The sequence below is a fragment of the Ziziphus jujuba genome, chromosome 6 (assembly GCF_031755915.1).
Source record: "Ziziphus jujuba cultivar Dongzao chromosome 6, ASM3175591v1".
NCBI lineage: Eukaryota > Viridiplantae > Streptophyta > Magnoliopsida > Rosales > Rhamnaceae > Ziziphus > Ziziphus jujuba.
The window spans coordinates 13,732,103-13,751,659 of NC_083384.1; the positions used below are offsets into that span (position 1 = coordinate 13,732,103).

General features: G+C 31.0%; 3 protein-coding genes across 3 annotated transcripts; 2 read left to right on the forward strand and 1 right to left on the reverse strand.

Moving 5' to 3' along the window:
- Nucleotides 1-3,283: 3,283 nt before the first annotated feature.
- LOC132804323 (23 kDa jasmonate-induced protein-like) lies at nt 3,284-4,389 on the forward strand. Its single transcript, XM_060818548.1, has 2 exons — nt 3,284-3,858; nt 3,933-4,389. The coding sequence occupies exons 1-2, from the start codon at nt 3,403-3,405 to the stop codon at nt 4,113-4,115; spliced, it is 639 nt and encodes a 212-aa protein (XP_060674531.1). The 5' UTR covers nt 3,284-3,402; the 3' UTR covers nt 4,116-4,389.
- Nucleotides 4,390-5,969: 1,580 nt separating this feature from the next.
- Nucleotides 5,970-7,213, reverse strand: LOC132804316 (23 kDa jasmonate-induced protein-like). Its single transcript, XM_060818536.1, has 2 exons — nt 6,621-7,213; nt 5,970-6,360 (listed from the first exon to the last, which is right to left on the reverse strand). The coding sequence occupies exons 1-2, from the start codon at nt 7,065-7,067 to the stop codon at nt 6,178-6,180; spliced, it is 630 nt and encodes a 209-aa protein (XP_060674519.1). The 5' UTR covers nt 7,068-7,213; the 3' UTR covers nt 5,970-6,177.
- Nucleotides 7,214-12,636: 5,423 nt separating this feature from the next.
- LOC132804289 (uncharacterized) lies at nt 12,637-14,187 on the forward strand. Its single transcript, XM_060818467.1, has 2 exons — nt 12,637-13,348; nt 13,853-14,187. The coding sequence occupies exons 1-2, from the start codon at nt 12,813-12,815 to the stop codon at nt 14,049-14,051; spliced, it is 735 nt and encodes a 244-aa protein (XP_060674450.1). The 5' UTR covers nt 12,637-12,812; the 3' UTR covers nt 14,052-14,187.
- The last annotated feature ends 5,370 nt before the right edge of the window (nt 14,188-19,557 follow it).

Sequence of the window (19,557 nt, forward strand, 5' to 3'; positions counted from 1 at the left end):
ATGCTCTTTATGACTAATTTATATTTTAGTATTCTATAATTAAGAGTTTTGCTACTTGTGACACTGATTGCTGATTATTAGTATTTCGATTCATTGTTGATACGGTCATTGACTCATTATTAATTAAGTGCATTTAATTTTTTTATAATAGTTAATTAACTTGTAATAACATGAACATATGGGTTTAAATAGTAATCATCGGTACTGAATGTGATGATAATATGATGACGAGTAGAACTTTTCTATAATTTAGTTATATTTCAATCAAAATTCAATTAACTAATTGATACTAAATTTTTCAATCAATTCAATTAATTAAGGACAATGATTAACAGAATAATGGTCATCTTGTATACCAAGCTTGTCCTGGATCATAGCTTTTAAATCATCCCTCCTTTTTAATTTAGGAAAAAAAAAAAGAAAAAGGAAGAAGCTAGATATGTACCAAATTATACTTAATTATTAATTAACTGCTTCATACTGAATAACATAAACATGTGCTATATAGTATTGCTATTATCTTTTGCATTTCTAATAAAGTATGCTATATTTTGACAATGCCATTTTTGGTACCAAGTATAGTACTAGAAAATGACACTTTCAAATTTTAAAAGTGTGCCCCATAACGGCAACTTGGAGAAGATGAAACTTTGCCCTTGTTATTTTACATCAATAAAATTGTGGTACTGCTATGCTATAGTTTGCCGTGGCATTTTAGTATTTGCATTGGAAAGCTCAAATCGACACTAATTTCAAAATCACGTTATCATTTTTTAAACATTTTCCACCGGATATGTTGTTATAATTCATATAATTGATTTTTTTATAATATATATATATATATATGTATATATAAACGGTTGTTATTTTGGGACAAATCGTCTACCATAGTTATTAAATCTGCACAATTTAATTGTTATTGATAGTTTTCTCTCGTTAAACAGTGGATAATTTTTTTTCTCATTAAATAATAGACAATTTTTTCCACAATAGCATTTTCATATATATATATATATATATATATGTATATATATGTCTGTTATTTCCATTTGATACTATAATTGGTTAGAAATTAATTGACAAGGACAAACATTATTGCTGATTTAGATTACTGATTAAACAAAAGAAAATGCTTAAACGAACTTTTTATTTTCCCTGTACAGAAAACTAAATTATTTATTTAATTGATTATTGGCAGGATTTGTTTGTATATGAAAGTATGGGATATTATATACATTACTATACAAGGGCTAACGTACGCCAGCATGCTGTATGAGTTGGCAGATATATTATGTAGAATATTTGTATCTATTTTATTTTGTTTTTGGACATAATAAGCAATATTTTATATGGTATGCATTAATTAATAATTTAACATATAATAATAATTATTGTATGACGAGGGACAGCCCAATAATGCGATCATTTTTTTTACGTTTGGGCGGGCTCAATTTAAGGGAATAGAATTAAAATAATAATAATAATAATAATAATCAGATATAACTAAGAAACCATTCATATACCTGACCTTAATATCATTATATCGATAAGATATGGATAGATTCCCAAACAGAGCACGTGATCAAATTCCTAGACAAAAACATTTAATATAGACACTGTTCAAATTGTCGAAATAATTGAACTAAAGAATGAAAATAAAACAAAAATCACATCACCGTCAAAGTTCTGAGACTTCATGTCCTGGTTGATTTGCCCCAAAAAAACCTACGGTATTATTCCTGCTGTCTGATTCGACTAGATAAGCTTTTTCGGACCACCAACGCAGCCGGAGACGGTTAAATGGAGCCAATGATACCAAAAACGCAGCACAAACTTTCATGCAACCGAAACGTGGCAGAACGTCACTGGTGACGTCAGGTGGCTGTGGTTGTTTTTCTTGCCAATACACACGTGGCCGGCGTGTTGGTCGATTAACTAGCTCTGCATTAGAGAAAAAAAATAAATAAATAATTGCTCTGTACCACCTCATCTGTACCATTTCAAATTATACCAGGCACTTAACCTCACTTTCTATAAGTTTTTAATGGTTGTTACGTTATATATTTTAAATTTTAATTTAGTTAATTAATTTTATTGTTTTTTATATTAAAATTTAAAAAATATATTTGATAACTATTTAATTTTTTTAGCATATAGATTTTATTGATAATTATTTATCCATTTTAATAAATAATGTGATGATTATTACATGAGGCAAAAATTATTGCATTATAAGGTAAATTTTAATTTAATTAACTAATTTTATTATTTGTATATTAGAATTTTAAAAACTAATTTTATAACTATTTAACTTTTTTAGCATACAGATTTCATTGATAATCATTTATCAATGTTGATGAATAATGTGGACGGTGCGAACTACTGGTAAGTTATTTTGTGTTCAATCTTACATTATTTTGGTATAGATTAAGGAATAATTCAAATGTCATGATGGTCATACTCATGAAGCCAAAGCCTTTTCAAGTGATTAGCTTTGTAATTCGAAAGAATTCCAAAATTAAACATACTCATATCGGCAGAGAACGATAGGTCTATCAATAGAGGCATGGTATTACAAGTGATATTAGAGCCTGTATCCAACTAGAAACGTATCAGTGAGGATGCTGAGCCATAAGGAGGTGAATTGTGATGACTAGAATGGGTATGTGCAGGGCATTAGTAAGTTATTTGATATATAATCTCATATTGTTCATGCATAAATCAGGAAATGATTCAAATTTAATGATAGTTACTTTTATAATGCCAATTTTTTTTTAAAACGGTAAACTTCAGGATTTGAAAGAATTTCAAAATTAAGTTTACTCAAATGAGAGCAATCTTAAAATGGATGACCTCTTGTGAAACTTTGAACAAAAAATGTCATATCGAATGCGATCTTTGTCATCCTAGAATAGATAACTTTTTAGGAAACTTTGAATAAAAAATCTCATACCAATCTTGAGCACTCTTAGCTAAATAAAAAATCTTACACCTAATGCATTCTAAGCACTATTTGAATGGGTGATTTTCTAAAAAGTTCTGAACAAATAATTGCTAAATTGGGACATCCATAACATGGGCAACTTTTTGGAAAGCTTTGAACATAAAATTGCTAAATTAGGATTATGAGCAAAAAATATTTAAACTGGGGACAATATCTCGCTAAATTGGGGACTTACAAATTATTTTTTTTTTTTTTTTTCATAAATATTTGCAATATCAGTTAAATAAAATTTATGGATCCCACCTAATATTTGTGGAGTTTGCAGCTATAAGTGGTCATGTCACCATATATGTACATATATGTGACTCCGCTGGCATTGCAACTCCATCACAAGCCACTCATACTTGAAGCTTGTAAGGATTTTGTAGGTGATCATACCTCAAAGCTATAGATCAATAATGGGGTCTAATGTGTTCGGCAATCCAATCACAACTAAAACGCTAGAGCAAATGCCTGAATACATAGGCAAGAAAATTACACGAACAGACAGAGCTCATGTCGCCATGAACATGAAAAACGCAGAGGGTAAAGACGTCAAAGCCCGTGAGTTTGTCGAAGATCTGAAAGAGAAATGGGGCAATGGAGTCTCTACCCTCTGCGTAATTTACAACGCCACGGGAGACACTATCAGACACGTTGGTAGTAATGATTGGTACGGACACATCGGGGATTCTCCGTACCCAAGTGAAATTGCCAACGGCCAATGGGGTGCGTTCCTCCACGTCAAAACATCCGGTGCGTCCAGTGGATCGGTCGCGGCCACCGTGTATCGCGGTTTGAATGAGGCCGGACAGGTCTGCGATTGGATGCTTTCGTGGTATAATCCATGGAGCCGATTGTTCGATGATAACCAGGTAGACTATAATTTAGATTACATATTTTTATTAATTATTTTGATGCTAATTGCTTTATGTATAAATATTTACAGGCTTATACGGAGATCCGTGAAGGTCACCACTACGAGGAAGATCATTGGGATTATATTTATAACATATTAAAGAATAAAGGACTGTCCTATACTGATAACTGGAATGGGTGCATTTCATCTGTGTCCACTGGTAGTAGCACTTCACCAATATTTGAGGGAGTAATGAAGTTAGTTGGTGCCTGATCGGCATTTCCCAGATCGGCATTTCCCAAAAATTAGCAAACCTTAATTGTTTGTGGACAAGGATAATTGAGGCTTCTGAGGCAGTCATTACGTTCTTCGCTCTGTGTTTCCCAATAATGTGTTCTAATGTTTGCTATGAAAGTATGTTTTGTAATAATGTTATGAAAGAGAGCTTCTTTCTAGCTCCCAGCAGTCAGAATGGGAAAGTTGTACTGTTATCTTAAAGATGTCGCTCACGCGCCATATGAATAAAATTTCTTTGGCTTCTAATTAATTTGAAATTTCACATTGTGTTGTTAGGATGAAGATCTTGTAGCGTCATTTTTTCCGTCCAAAAACTAATAGAAGATTACACCCAATACTAAAAACCAGTTATTACTTTCACTTAATTATTTTTATTTCTATGTTAATGTTTTTAAATGATGTGGTGTCATATATGGTAGATACAGATGAAAGCAGGAGAAAGGGAATAAAAGATCTGGATCCATGTTGTAATAGACAAATAATTTATTGCATTATATCATATTAAAAAATGGATGAGTGAATTGTACTTAAAAGATATAATATACAATATCTATACAAAATAAATAAATTGTTAAATAGAATTAGATCTTTTACTTGTTTTTTCCATGATTGTTTATGTTTCGTTTTTAAATCCCAGCTGTGATTTGTCAATCGGATAATATGTAACCACTTTATTAATATAATTTTTATGAAATAATTAATTTGAATAAAAAATACATGATTGTATGTTAAAAATAAAAAGTGTTAGAAAAACAAATATATACAAAGATGAAAGAAAAACAAGTAGCTAGAGGATGATATGAAGACTAGGAAGTCACTACAATAGTCAGATAGTAACATTGGCTGAGCTGAAGCGTCAAGAAGCCAGAAAAACCATTTTGATAGAAGAAATTAATATTGTTTCAATTGTTATTGGCTTATATTACCCTTTATATAATCATATATATCACTTGCACAACAACTGCATGTAGGTTTTTCCAGTAAAAGAATCCAAAGTCATCGTGAAATGGAGCAAACATCAGCAGCACATCGTATAATGCACCGGCACAGACTTATATGTAACTGAAAATTCTGCACGTGACCGTGGTCACCGTTCACGTGGGACGGCACTGGTAGTCTTTCTCTACCCGGTACTTAAATAATTGTGTCCGTTTCCCTTACACTCTTACAAAACAGTATGGTCGATGAACGTTCTGCGCCTTTGCTTGCCAACACGTGCTTGTGGTGTTCGATATGGATGTGGTTGTGCGTCAAATCGGCATCCAATTCCATGGCAATTACTTGTTATTTTTAAGTATGCCTTGATAATCAAAGCAGATTTTTCTCAATTACTTTTCGTCTCATTACAAGCTGAGTTGATGAAAAATATGTTTGGTGATGATTTCAACTTGAAAACAAACCATAATCTTTTATATATATATATATATAAATCTTTGAACCAAATTAAAAAAGAAAAGTTAGTTTCATAATTATTTATATATCTTAAGCTTTATAGCCTTAATCTAAAGATAAAGCAATACTGGTTGTTTATAATTAATTCTTTTCTAAATTACTCCTAATCTGAATTTCACCTAATTAGTATTTTAACAATTTTGCAAGTCTTCATGGGAACAATTCATTAAAGTTGCTATTTTGTTGAACAAATGTCCAATTTCAATCCCATATTGAGAAAAATAAAATAAAATAAAGTCTTAATTATGATTTAGTAACATATATCAAACGTCTTAATAAGAAAAATGGATATTCATTCCGTATATTTAGTTGTTCTTTCATTTTATTTGTTCTTTTTATTTAGAACGTAAGTTCAAGTACATAATTTGAAATTTGATATTCATTTTAAATTTTCATATTTTATTCATGCCATAAGATAAAGTACAATTTTTATTTTTCCCTGCTGCTAGCAGAGCTTATTTAATTAAACATAAACATAAACACACAGAATGTCATTCTCAATGCGTACATGACAAAAACGATTGAAATTTGATTCCATAACAGCCTTAGTTTAAGCATGGTTAATCCAAGGCAAAACCATGGGTGTTCAGGCACCAACTAACTTCATTATTCCCTCAAAAATGGGCGATGTGGAAACCCCAGTTGTCACAGTTGAGATGCATCCATTCCATGTCTCAGTGTAACTGAGTTCTTTATTGCTTAGTATGTTGTAGATATAGTCCCAATGATCTTCCTCGTAGTGGTGACCTTCACGGATCTCAGTATAAACCTAATTTATAACACAAAATTAATGATATAGGTTTTCTCAAATTAAAATTTAAATTAACTATATTTAAATTTAAATTCCTATTAATATATAAGAATTACAAAAATATTATCTGCTATCAATAGTGATCAATATTCATTCTTACTTAAATTTATACAATACTGTTTACTTTTCCCATATAAGATATTAATTAACTTATATTAGTAGGACCTTAATATTTATATATAAAAATAAAAAATAAAAATAAAAAGAAAAAAACTTACCCTATTCTTGCCAGACCAAGGATTATACCACGACAGCATCCAATCACAGTCTTTTCCGGCTTCATTCTTACCGCGATAAACGGTGGCAGCAATCGATCCGGTAGCGGCTCCGGAGGTCTTGACGTGCAAATATGCACCCCACTGACCATTGGCAATCTCATTTGGGTATGGAGATTCTCCAATGTGTCCCCTCCAATCATGATAACCGACATGTTTTAAAGTATCTCCTGTGGCATTGTAAATTAGGCAAAGTGTGGAGACTCCATTACCGTATCTCTCTTTCAGATTCTCCACGAACTTACGGGCATTGACGTCTTTGCCCTCGGCATTTTTCATGTTCAAAGCAACATGAGCTCTGTCTGTCCGTGTTATCACCTTGCCTATGTACTCGGGCATTGCTTCTAGAGTCGCAGTTGTGATGGGATTGCCAAACACGTTGGAACCCATTTCTCGAGTTTCGCTTTGCTTTTTTTTTTTTTTTTTTTTGGGTTGGAGCTATAAACTGTACTACAAGTGTTTGAAGCTTAAGTACTCAGTGATGGACTTGCCCTATACAAGGATGTACATATATATATAGATATACATGCAAACTATGTGAACCAGTTCACACACTGTAAATCTGTAACATAAAAATGCATGTCGACGCAGCAGGGCTCGAGATTTACAGTTTTTAGGATTGAGCAACCACTTCGCAGCTTTCAACACGTCACTGGTGACGCTGTTCGATCATATCATTTTTTGTGGAAGAACAAGCACGTCCCACGTGGACCTACAAATATTTGTTGAATTTTATAATATAAATGATTGGCAATAATTTATTTATTTTTATATACGAATATTACAATATATTCTCAATTAAAAAAGAGGAAATTTCACCAATAATTTAGTTGAATCCGAAACCAATAGATATATTGTTAGTGCTGAACCAAACCAATTAATACAAATTATCAATAATACTTGAGAAGCTAATTTTATTTACCAAATTTTAAATATAAAAGAAAATGTATTGTTAGTCTTAGGTTAGGACAGCCTATTTTTTTATTTTATTTTTTTAAATCAAGTCTTAAATTCTGATTATTTTTTATTGTATCACTTGGGCAGAAAAAATGGTAAAATGTTGTCCCAATTGTAAGAAAGCAAATGTCAAAATTTAATATTGATTTTTAGGTTGTTCTTACTTAACATTTATCTCAAATAATGTAATAATGTTTTATGGGATTCGTTCATCTATATTATTATGGTCATACTGGTTAATTTGTTAGCTATTTAAGTATTATTATATCATTGGTATCCAAAATTTAGTTATATTAGTTAAATGAAATTGGCTCAATTGATATGTCGTTTACATTAATCATTGATTTGGGACATACTTCTCTACCTTTTAAATAATAAATTATTATAATAATTTAAAAAAAAATAGTTATATTTACTAGAACTCTTTGGTTTGTTATGCTCTAATTCATTTTGATTTTGTATAGGTAAAATATATTTAAGAATAGTTTAGAGTTCATATATTTAAAAATAAAATAATTTTCTTCTATTATTTGTTTTTGTACTGTTATCATTTTTTCCAAATTAATAATTTTGCTTAAAATATATTGTGTCGGTGATCGATGTTATCCAACTCAAACAAAAAGGCTAACCGATCTCTATAATAAAAATTAATTATTTTACGAATAGCATGACGTGGAAGATATGCTTTAAATGTCTGTTTTATTTTGGATTCTTTTCAAATTTATAATATTTTCTAATTAAAAAATTATCCGAATAACAAATAATTTAATATGAGCTTGCTAGATGACATGTGGGTTAACAGTGTCATCGTGTCTGTTTGTTGTGTAATAATATATGTTCAAGATAAGCTTGCGGGATGTATCACGTCCCATATTGAAAATATCCTAAACATCAAAAGTAGCATTATAAGGTTAGTTAGTCACATGATTATATGGGACGATGGAGGGCTTTGGGTTCGAATATTCAATTATTGAAGTTGTGAGCCTGACTGCAGGCTTTTACTCTAAATATATTCGAGCTCATCTTGACCAACCATTTTTACAATTTTCCATGTATTATTATTATTATTATTATTATTATTATTATTGGCCTAACTGCTTAGATCGATCCGCTTTGCTAGCTTCTTCTGATCATTAATTTAAAAAGTACATATATTAATATATATGCCATTAGTTGCCATGTTGGACCGACTATTCTTATATATTAAATTTGTTATAAATAATGGAATGTACATACGTATACATGGATCCTCTCAACTATAAATCAAATAAAAAATAGTTTTTTAACTTTATTAAACTATTTATAAAATCATCAATTTATGTCAGTCGATATACAAGCATGTTAGTGGTGCTTGATCTTACTACTAAACCAAATTTACAAATATAAATTAATCAAATAATTTATTTATTTATTTTTAAAATGACAATGATAATTGAGGCACTTTTAGACCAATCCTGACTAGGGAAACTCCAATGAAAATTATATAAAAAAAAAATCCAACAGTATCTCTCTGAATTGAATTTTTTTCAAATTTTTCTACATAAAAAATACATTCCAAAGTATGCAACTATCATATTTTTTCATCCTTACTATAAAATTTCCACAAGATTGAAATATTCCAAAAAATAAAAGAACATAGCGCAAAATAATTAATTAATTAACCAAAATTGTTTTATACAAAACACCAAGTCCACATTTCCACATCAGAGCAGTTTAAAATTATTTTTAAAAATATAGATATTACAAAAATAGAAGAAATAATAATAATAATGCAGAAAGATAGAAAGAAGAATTTCTACTTGAATACAGCAATGGAAGAATGCAATTGAAAGGATGTGTAGTCTGACGCTCGATCCACTAACTACCTACACCTAGGAGATGGGGTTGAAAAAGTTAGAAAACTAATGAGATGTTAATAATTCTAGTGTGTGGTACATTTTAATATTAACAGTAATATTAATAATAATTATAATAAATATGATGATAATAATAGTAGTAAGGATAAAATGTTTAAGAAAATGATTTTTCTCTAAAATCCCTCACCAGTTCACTCAATTTGGAAAGTTGCTCTTTTTAAAAATCTTTTTCTCAAATCCCATAATTTTGTATTTCCAAATATTTAAATATCATTGTAGAAAATAAAGTAAAATAAAATAAAAATGAAACAAAATATTATCATTAAAAAAAATCACAAAAATATTCTTAATAAATAAGTAAAATTAAGATGAAAATAATATAATATAATAAATATTATATTTAAAACAATTAAATAAATTAAAAAATGATTAATTAAACAATTTAAAACCATAAATTAAATAAATATATTGAAAACGTTTTAAAGCATATAACATGTGTAAATTTGATGCACCATACTATATACTGAATAATATCAAGTGAGACTTAGCATCCCAAATACTTCCTAAAAAGAGATGAGAAGAGATATCTACAATCAGACACATTGGCATCCCAAAGCTGTTTATGCTAACAATTTGCCATCCTATTACTTAAGGGAGGGTAGCTAATGCCTATAGTATAAAATATTTACCAACCTTTTCTCACTTAGCTTCGATAGGATAACTAAATAATACGTATGTGCTAATCAATAATAATGACAATATAGAACACTAGTATTGTATAGTACATTTTTTTAAAAAAAAAAAAAAAACGATACCATTGTACAAAATTTACCATAATTACATTTTTTATAAATTTTACTAATATGTCATAATATGTCAAATACTTATAAATTATTCAATTGATTAAATCGTATTTATAAAAAAAATCAAAACTTTTGCAAAAATATATTTTCAAAAAAATCACAACTTTTGAAAAATAATTTTCAAATCGACAAGGCCTTTTTTTTTTTTTTTTTTGGGTACAAGACAAGGTTTTGGATGATCATATATGGTTTTTGTTTAATAATACTATTTAGTTGAATTGTTTGGATCCGGAATTTTTGGTTTTATACGTATGTTGAACAAATGGACAAGCAAAACACGAGGCTTTTTTTTTTTGTTTTTTAATTTTTTATTTTACTTATATCGTCCGTGCTACGGAGGACCATTACCATGGACCATGGATAGTTAAATGATTTTCAACTAGTTAGACTTGGAACGGAACTCTAGGTTAGTTTCTTGGGAGTAAATCAGTACATAATATTTTTTCTTTATTAGCTACGTTCATAATATCAATATGAAAATTTAAAAAAAAAAAATACAACATTTTCGACTTGAATTCTGCCTGCTCACATAGATATGTAAGATGCTATCCCATGAATTAAAACTAACATAGATAAATATACCATTGGATGCCACGTTGGACAATTGTTCTTATATGCTATATTTGTTATTAAAAAAAGAATGCATATACGCATGCATTGATGCTCACAACTATAAATCAAATAAAAAATAATTAATTATTTATAAAATCAGCAATTTATATCAATTTTGAGCAATTTTCCTTTTTGTAGTCTATCCATATGTATGCAGGTTGGCAGCGCTTGTCCACTGATCTAATTTTTTGCAAATAAACACTGAAATCCAGTATGGAAAATATATATAACTAATTAACTATGTTATCCAAATAGTTGTTTAAATCAAAATTTCAAGTTGCGGGATATATCACGTGAAAATGTTGTTAATAATACATTAAAAATATAATATGTTATAATGATGCATACACATAACCAATAATTTGACAAAAACTCGCATACAATGGTGGAGATATATCATCTTTTATTATTTTTATTAATTACATGCTATGTAAATTAAATAATTTATAATTATATAAAACAACGTTAGTTAACACATATATATATATATATATATATATATGAAAATTTTACTATACGGACGGTCTGCATGCATGATCATGGATATTGATGATGATTTTTGTTAATATTTATTTCTGTGTGATAGTATTGATGACAATTTCTACAAAAACCGTCATTAATATCTATAATCTACATGCAGATTATTTATATTGTAGACGCTCTATATATATATATATATATATGATGTTGATACATAAATTTCGAAAAAACTTACTGTGCAAAAAGAGTACGTGCTCCCATCTCTAAAACAATGGTGGGACAAACATGTGTGACTTTTACCACTAGGCAATGTTTAGAGCTAGGAAAATGAAAGGGGAAAAAAAGTGGAAGGAAAAAAGAATACAAATGTTTTCTATGTTTCGTTTGGTTGATAAGGAAATATAGAAAGAAAAAAATAATATAAATAAATAAATAGGGAATTCCTAGCTAACACACAACAGAAAAAAAATTTATTTGGTTCTAATTTTTTATTTATTTTTTATTTTTGTTAACGTCATTTTCCCCTTAACAATCAGGCTTCTTCTAAAGATACAAGGGGAAAAAAAATTTAATAATAAAATAAAAGAAGCATATATTTAGATTGATCCGAAAGAAAATGTAATTTCGGAAATAAAAAATAAAATTAGAAAATCGAGTACTTGGCAGTAGAAAACAGGTATAACTGGTAGCCCAGAAATTGATCAAATATATCGGAACACAGATAATTTGGAGGGGAAGATGTTTATTCTACGTGTAGTAGTACATAGTCTTGTGTTGCAGAAGGCAAAGGAGCTGTGCCAGAGACAAAGTACGAGAAGAAGCGATTGAAGAGACACGTGATTCCCCAACTTTTCTCCGCTTTTTATCTTGGTTGGGAATTTTTTTTTCTTTTTCTTTTTTTAATGAATAAAAAAGATATCTGGATCCTCATGTGTGATAGTTCGAGTCGGTTTCTTTTCGTCTATCATTTTTTGTTGGAAAACTAAAAAATAAACATTTTATTCCTAAAATTCTGTTGTATTTTTTCTTTTTTTTTTAACCTTTTTTCTTTAAAAATTAGATAATATATAATTTAGAAAACTGACATAAAATAACAAAATTAAATAATATTCAGCTGAATCATCCATGACGTAAATCATGGACCAATAATTTCTTATTCTTGGCTCCTCTCTATCTATATGCAAGTTCTGGATGTTGAGGATCTCCATGTAACACCTCCAAACCAAAACATGTTCCTTGGAAAAGCAAATTCTGGCTTTATATAATCCATCATTTAACAATTTTCTTCCTCCATCATAACCCCAATTCCCCATCTTTGCTCTTAATATTTCTTACCTTTTTTCTTTACTAATTAATCTTTCGAAAAAATGGGTGGTTACAACCTTGTTTTTCTCAGAGATGAGAAGCTCCGCCATCTCGCGGAGCTTCTCTACAAAAAAGAAGCACTCAACATGCAAAACATGCACTTCAGCTCCGAACCCGACCGGGTCAAATACCTCAGGGATTGCAAAACCAACTACGAGTCGGTGATGAAACTCCTAGACCAAGTTGGAAAACTGAAGGGTAGGTTTCTGAACGACACCGTTCGGGCTCCTATTGCTGGTGACATCTTGTCCTACACCGAAACCTTCATCAACAACGCGCTTCAGACCGTTCGGAACCTCACCCTGAGGAAGCAGCATCTCGATAAGATCACCGACCATGTCCGTTCTCTTGTAGCTTCCATGGAAAACATGGATCCGCAGAATGAAACCCACGTCGAACGAGTGGGAAAAGAAGTTGAAGATTACAACAAGGCTATGCTGGCTTACAACACCACCACCAAGTCTGGAACCCCCGGTGTCAAAGAACTCTCCAAGATGCTCATGGCCAACAATGTCTCCTTTGAGAAACTAGTTCAAACGTGGGTTTGTATATATTCCATATATATTCTATTTTACTCTAGTGGGCAAAACTGCCCACAATACTATGGGCTCCAATCGACAATAGACTGCCAATTATATATAATCAATGTTAAAAAAAAGCAGTTTATTGTCGCTAATAGACTACATGAGCAGGGATGCCCAATAGAATATGACGTTCTGATTATATATATATATAGATAGATAAATAGATAGAGAAATAGATAGCTAGTTAAATGCAAATAAAATTTTGTTTCTATAGTTTTGCTAAAATGGGCAACTAATGCCCATATATGGTGAAAGTTTATTGTATGATTGCATAAATTAATAGTTCAAATGTGTATAGATACAATTGTTGTGCTAATGATGGGCAACATCACCCATGTATGGTGGACGTTTGTGGGCTGATCCATGTAATCAGGCATTAGATTTTAGATAACATCACACATCATAGCAAAATTATATGTATATATTATGCTAATGGATATATATTATGATTAATGCAGGTTTGAGGGGAAATTGGATATTGGTGGGAAATTGAAGGAAGTGAAAGATGTGGAAAAGAAGAAGGTGATGAAGAGAGGCTGTGGGAGCTGTTTATGCTCTTCTGGGGTTTCTCCACCTTTGAGCACTGATGGGCTTCAATGCTACGTAGCTTCATTGCCTGATGGAGCTGCTCTGGCGCGTCAAATTGCGCATCACTAAGAACTAAACAAGTTCACCCACTTTGTTGCATCTCTGTTTAAGAAGATGTTGTTGTTTGTTGTTGTGTTTGTCTGCTTGCAAAATAAGCCTTGTTACTTTGAGGTGGCAAATAATAAAAGTTTGTGAATTTGAGGCATGTATTACAAATCTACATTCACCTAATCAATAACTAGTTAAAAGGATTTATACAAATTGAGGATGAAAATGGAAAACAGATCCAGTAAAAGAAACAGAGATGAGCTCGAATCTACTTCTCTTTTTTTGTTTATTATTATTAATAATAATATTATTTTTCTTTTTGGGACGAATTGGTTATGTTTTGACGGAACAGAATTTTGGTGATGGAATTTTAAATATTTGAGGAAATGGAAGAGTAACTCATCTTGTTATGTTCTAATAATATTGAATTTAATCTGTTAACATGAGAGGGCAGAGAATAAAGATCAGGAAATCCAGGTAGACAGAAAAAAGTATGAGAAATTAAATTAGGAAGATATATATTAAAAAAAAATATATATATATATATATATATATAGGAAAAAGGAAAGGAGCCAAAAATATCCAGCATTATTCAAACAAGTGGTTGTACATGCACTGGTGCGCGTCATTATTGTTACCTCAGAGTCGAGTTTGTGAAAAAAAGGTGTTACAAAAATCACTGCTCTGTTTTATCATCCTAGTGATGCGCAATTTGATGAGCCAGGGCCGCTACATCAGACATCGAAGCTACATAGCATTGAAGCCCATCAGATTTATTGAATTATTTTCACTTTAACATTTGGTCTTTTATTTTTTGAATTTTGCTATATTTTTGACATTTATGGCCATCAGATCAATGTAGAAAAATAATAATTGGTTACATTTATTTTAATTTTTTTTATCTTTTCAAAAAATCTAGTATGGAAAAACAAATTTGTAACACCTCAGAGTCGCATCACTATAATAATTTTTTCATTTATTTTGATATTTTAAAAGTATAAATAATTTATAGCAGACCACGACACTATTGGTTTTTGAAATGTTGCTTTTGTTCATTTTGTCTTGCAAATAAAGCCTTGTCGTTTGAGGTGGAAAATAATTTAAGTTGCGAATTGAGCATGTATTACATATGTAAAACTAAAAGTCACCTAATAACTTTTGGTTGATGAAATATTAATCGAGGAAATGGAAGAATAACTCCTGCTGTTATGTTATAATATAATATTGAGTTTAATATGTTTTAATAGAGAGACTAGGGAAAACAGAGGAAATGTATTCCTAAAATATAAAATACACATTAGATTTTGAGTTCAAATTTTAATCTGGATAAAATATCTCACTCCTCAGTTTTGATAAGTTGTAATGTTAATAAAAAAATAATAATAATAATAATAAAGAATATATATATAATTTCTAGGATCCAAACCGTGTGTATGTAGACTACATCCAAAACTAACATTATTTTTTGCCATTTATGCTATAACAATATACACAGCAAAATCGTAAAAAATATTAATTTTAAATACAATTCAATTCATATACAGACGACTTTTACTGTATAATTACTTTATATATATATATATATGTAATAGCTAGCTAAAAATATCTAGCATTATTCAAAAGTAGTATAGTGCACGCAATATACATAACAAAATCAATATTTTTTTTTTAAAATATTAATTTTAAATACAATTCAATTCTTATACGGACGACTTTTACCGTATAATTACTTTTTATATATATATATATATATGTAATAGCTAGCTAAAAGTAGTATAGTGCCACGTGCATCTTATTACCAGTACGCGTCATTATACTTTTTACCCCAACTGCTACGAAGTTTACTAATCTAGTCATAAGCAGCACTTTTATAATAAAATAATATTAAAAAAGTCAAATTTAAAATTAAAAATAATTCAATAAATAAATGTGATGATTCATCTTCAGCGGAAACTATAAGACGCCATTTTCCTTTGCTTTTGTTTTTTTGTTTGTTTTCTGGTTTTTTTTTTTTTGTTTTTTTTTTTTTTTTTCAATATTGTTTAATATTTTAACCTAAAGAGCTAAAGCCTTTTCACGCTTCTTACTTCTCATTTCCACTCCAAGTCATTGTGGGCGGACCTAAAATCGATTCCCAAACTCAAATTGATGGGTTTCCAGCCCATGTGTCCTTTTTAGAAACCCTTGATTTCGGTAAGTCTTTCACTGTTATTACCCTTTTGGTTCATGTAAATTTCAAGCTCATGAAACTTGTCATTTAGACTTGTTAATGGAAGACAATAAAAATCACACTGCTTAAAACCAATTTAAAATGTCAAAAAAAAAAAAAATTGCTCTTCTTTCGCTTCTGGATTTTGAGACTCTTTGTCTTATACTTTTAAATTCAGCCTGAAATTTTTGTGGGCATATAACTTGTTGTAAACTTGGAATTTCAGCCCCCCAGTTTATTTGGATTCTCTAATAGCTCTAATCGAGTTTTCAATTCTAATTCTAGTAACCTACTGAACTTACCAGACTATAAAAGATTAAATTTAAGACGATAACATTTTTAAAAATCTATTCCAACATATCTCGTATTACACGACTGTACAGTTTTATTTTGATTGACACAGTATTGTTTATGGTGATCTCCATGTATAAATCTATAATATTAGCAATATAAACACAATGTTTACGTTGCATATTTTAGTTGGGGGAATCAATTGTATTGAATTTTCAGTTTGACTTGAAGATTAATAAATTATTAAAAAATTGTGTTTAAATTCTTATTGATCAATTAAGTTTAAAAAGAGTTTGAAGTTAGATTAGAACTAATTAACTCTCTTGATGAGAAGCATTATTAATATGTCACTTATAAATTGATCATCTTTCCGTGTCTAATAATCGTACTTTTTTTCCACAGTTTATATATGTACTTAAGTTGCCATGAACTTTAAATTCCAACATTTGGGGATTTAGGTTTTATGTGATTGTTCATGAAAAATCATACATGACTAAGCTAAGAGTATGGGATTTCTGTCTTATTTTAACTTATGGGCATGTTGTGGGAATCAATACACTTTCTATATTTGCATTTTTATGTTGTTTTTGTGTATATACCAATCCAAACAGGTATTTAGTTTGGAGTAACGAGAGAACTATCTTTGGAGATGTTCTTGATGTTGAAGGAAAACTTTTTTGGAGCTTGCTGGTGTGGCATGGTCCCCCTACAATGGAGAAAAGAAAAGTTTCTAGAGCCATATGATGGAAATTATTAATGATTTAGATAGACTTTAGATTGTATTTGGAGGCCTTAATGAGATTATTGGGAGTTCTGAAAAGTTTGGAGGTTGTAACATATGGAGAAGAAAACTCTACTTGAAAGACTTTATTCAGGAAATGGCTAGTTTTGACTTAGGCTTCATTGGAGGACGTTATAGCTGGGACAATTGACAGAGTGGGCAGGCTCTCATTAGGGAAAGACTTGACAGAGCTATAGTGAGTAGAGATTGGCTTGCCAACAACCCTTTGGTGGTTGTGGAACACCTACATTTTGAAGCATCAGATCACTGTCCTATTTTGGTTAGAACGGAAGGAGAAAAGAAGAAAAGGAGGAGACAGTTCAGATTTTTCAAGGCTTGGATTTCTAATAAATCAAGTCTTACGTAATCGAAAAAGCATGGAATGTGGATTGCCGTCCTAGAATGGACTGTCATAAGCTAAAAAGAAGCCTTGTGGAGACCTCTAAAGCTTTAAGAATATGGAATAAGGAGATTTTCGATTATGCAAAAAAGAAGATACAAGAGCTAGAAGCAGAATTGAAGATCATTCAACAAGAGGATACCAGAGATTTTTCCAAAGAGTCATCCATCCTAGATCAATTGAGAATGCACAGAGAAAGATGGGAATCGATCGTTCGACAAAAATCGAGAGAAGTTTGGCTATAGGAAGGAGATAGGAACTCCAATTTCTTTCACTCCGGTCTTTCAAATAGAAGAAGAAAGAATAGTATTCATGCTATTAAGGATGAGCAGAAATGGATTTTTGATAGGGATTAGATAAGCCAATACTTTCTAAAACACTTCAAGGATCTATATAAATCAGATTTTCCGAGAATTCCAGAAAATGTTAGAGAATTGGGTGCAAGTTATATAACTCAGGAAGATAATCTGGAATGGATCAGAGTCCCCACAGCAGAGGAAATTAAGGAAGCTATCTGGAGCCTACATCCTCTCAAAAGTCCTAGTCCAAACGGTTTTTCGGGTATATTTTTTAGAAGCTATTGGAGAATGGTGGAGGAGAAAGTTGTGAGATTCACATAGGAATGTTTAAAAATCAAAAGAATCCCTCAACCAGCCAATGAAACCTTCATAGTCCTTATCCCCAAGACCGATCAACAGTAGAATTTCAACCATTTCAGACCGATCAATTTGTGCAACTTCGTCTACAAAATTGTGGCAAAAATTTTAGCTAGAAGACTCAGGTTGTTGATAGAAAAGATCATTTCACCCAATCAAGGAGCATTCGTTAAAGGCAGGTGGATTGCTGAAAATATAGTTATTTCTCAGGAAATTGTCCACAAAATCCGCTCTCATAAGGAAAGAAGGGTCTGATGATTATCAAAATTGACTTAAAGAAGGCCTACGATTGGTTAGAATGGAGTTTTATCGACAAGGCTCTTGAGGAGTGGGGCTTTTCTTTGGACTTCCGATGGATGATCCAGAGCTGCATCAGTTCGGTTAATTTCTCCTTACTTTTGAACAGAAGCATTTATGGATCATTTAAGCCACAGAGAGGCCTTCGACAAGGCGATCTGCTCTCACCACTGCTATTCATTCTAAGCTCGAAATTTCTTACAAGAATGCTGGAGAAAGAGGAGGATCACAGAAGGATAAATGGCATCAAAATAGCCCGAAATGCTCATGCCATATCTCATTTGATGTATGCGGATGACCTCCTGATCATGTGCTGGGCAGAACCTCAAGAAGCCATGATTGTTAACGAATGTTTAAGCAAGTATTACAGCTGGATGGGGCAGTGGGTAAATACTAAAAAATCCAATATTCTCTTCTCAAAATATACTCCTAGGCAAGACAAAAAAGCGATAAAAGATATCTTGGCGTTCAAGGAAATGAGGAGCAATGCCATCTACTTGGGAAACTCCCTAGTTATGGGAAGGAACAAATCGAAGGAGTTCTTCAAACTTAAAGAAAAGGTCAGGTGTATATTGGAGGGGTGGAATAGAAATCTCCTATCCAAGGCAGGCAAAGCCATCCTTATCAAGTCCGTTGTCCAAGCCATTTCAACCTACACCATATCTACCCATCTCGTGTCGTCCGGAGTTTGCGAGGAACTTGATGGTTTAGTGCATAAATTTTGGTGGGAGTCCAAGCCTAAGTCCTCGGGCTACCTTGCTTTAAAAGCGTGGAAAGATATTTGCAAATTGAAAGAATTAGGAGGGCTAGGTTTCAGGAGATTTAAAGACATGAACTTGTCTCTTATTGACAAACTTGGTTGGAAGATGGCAAGTGGCGAAGATTGCCTTTGG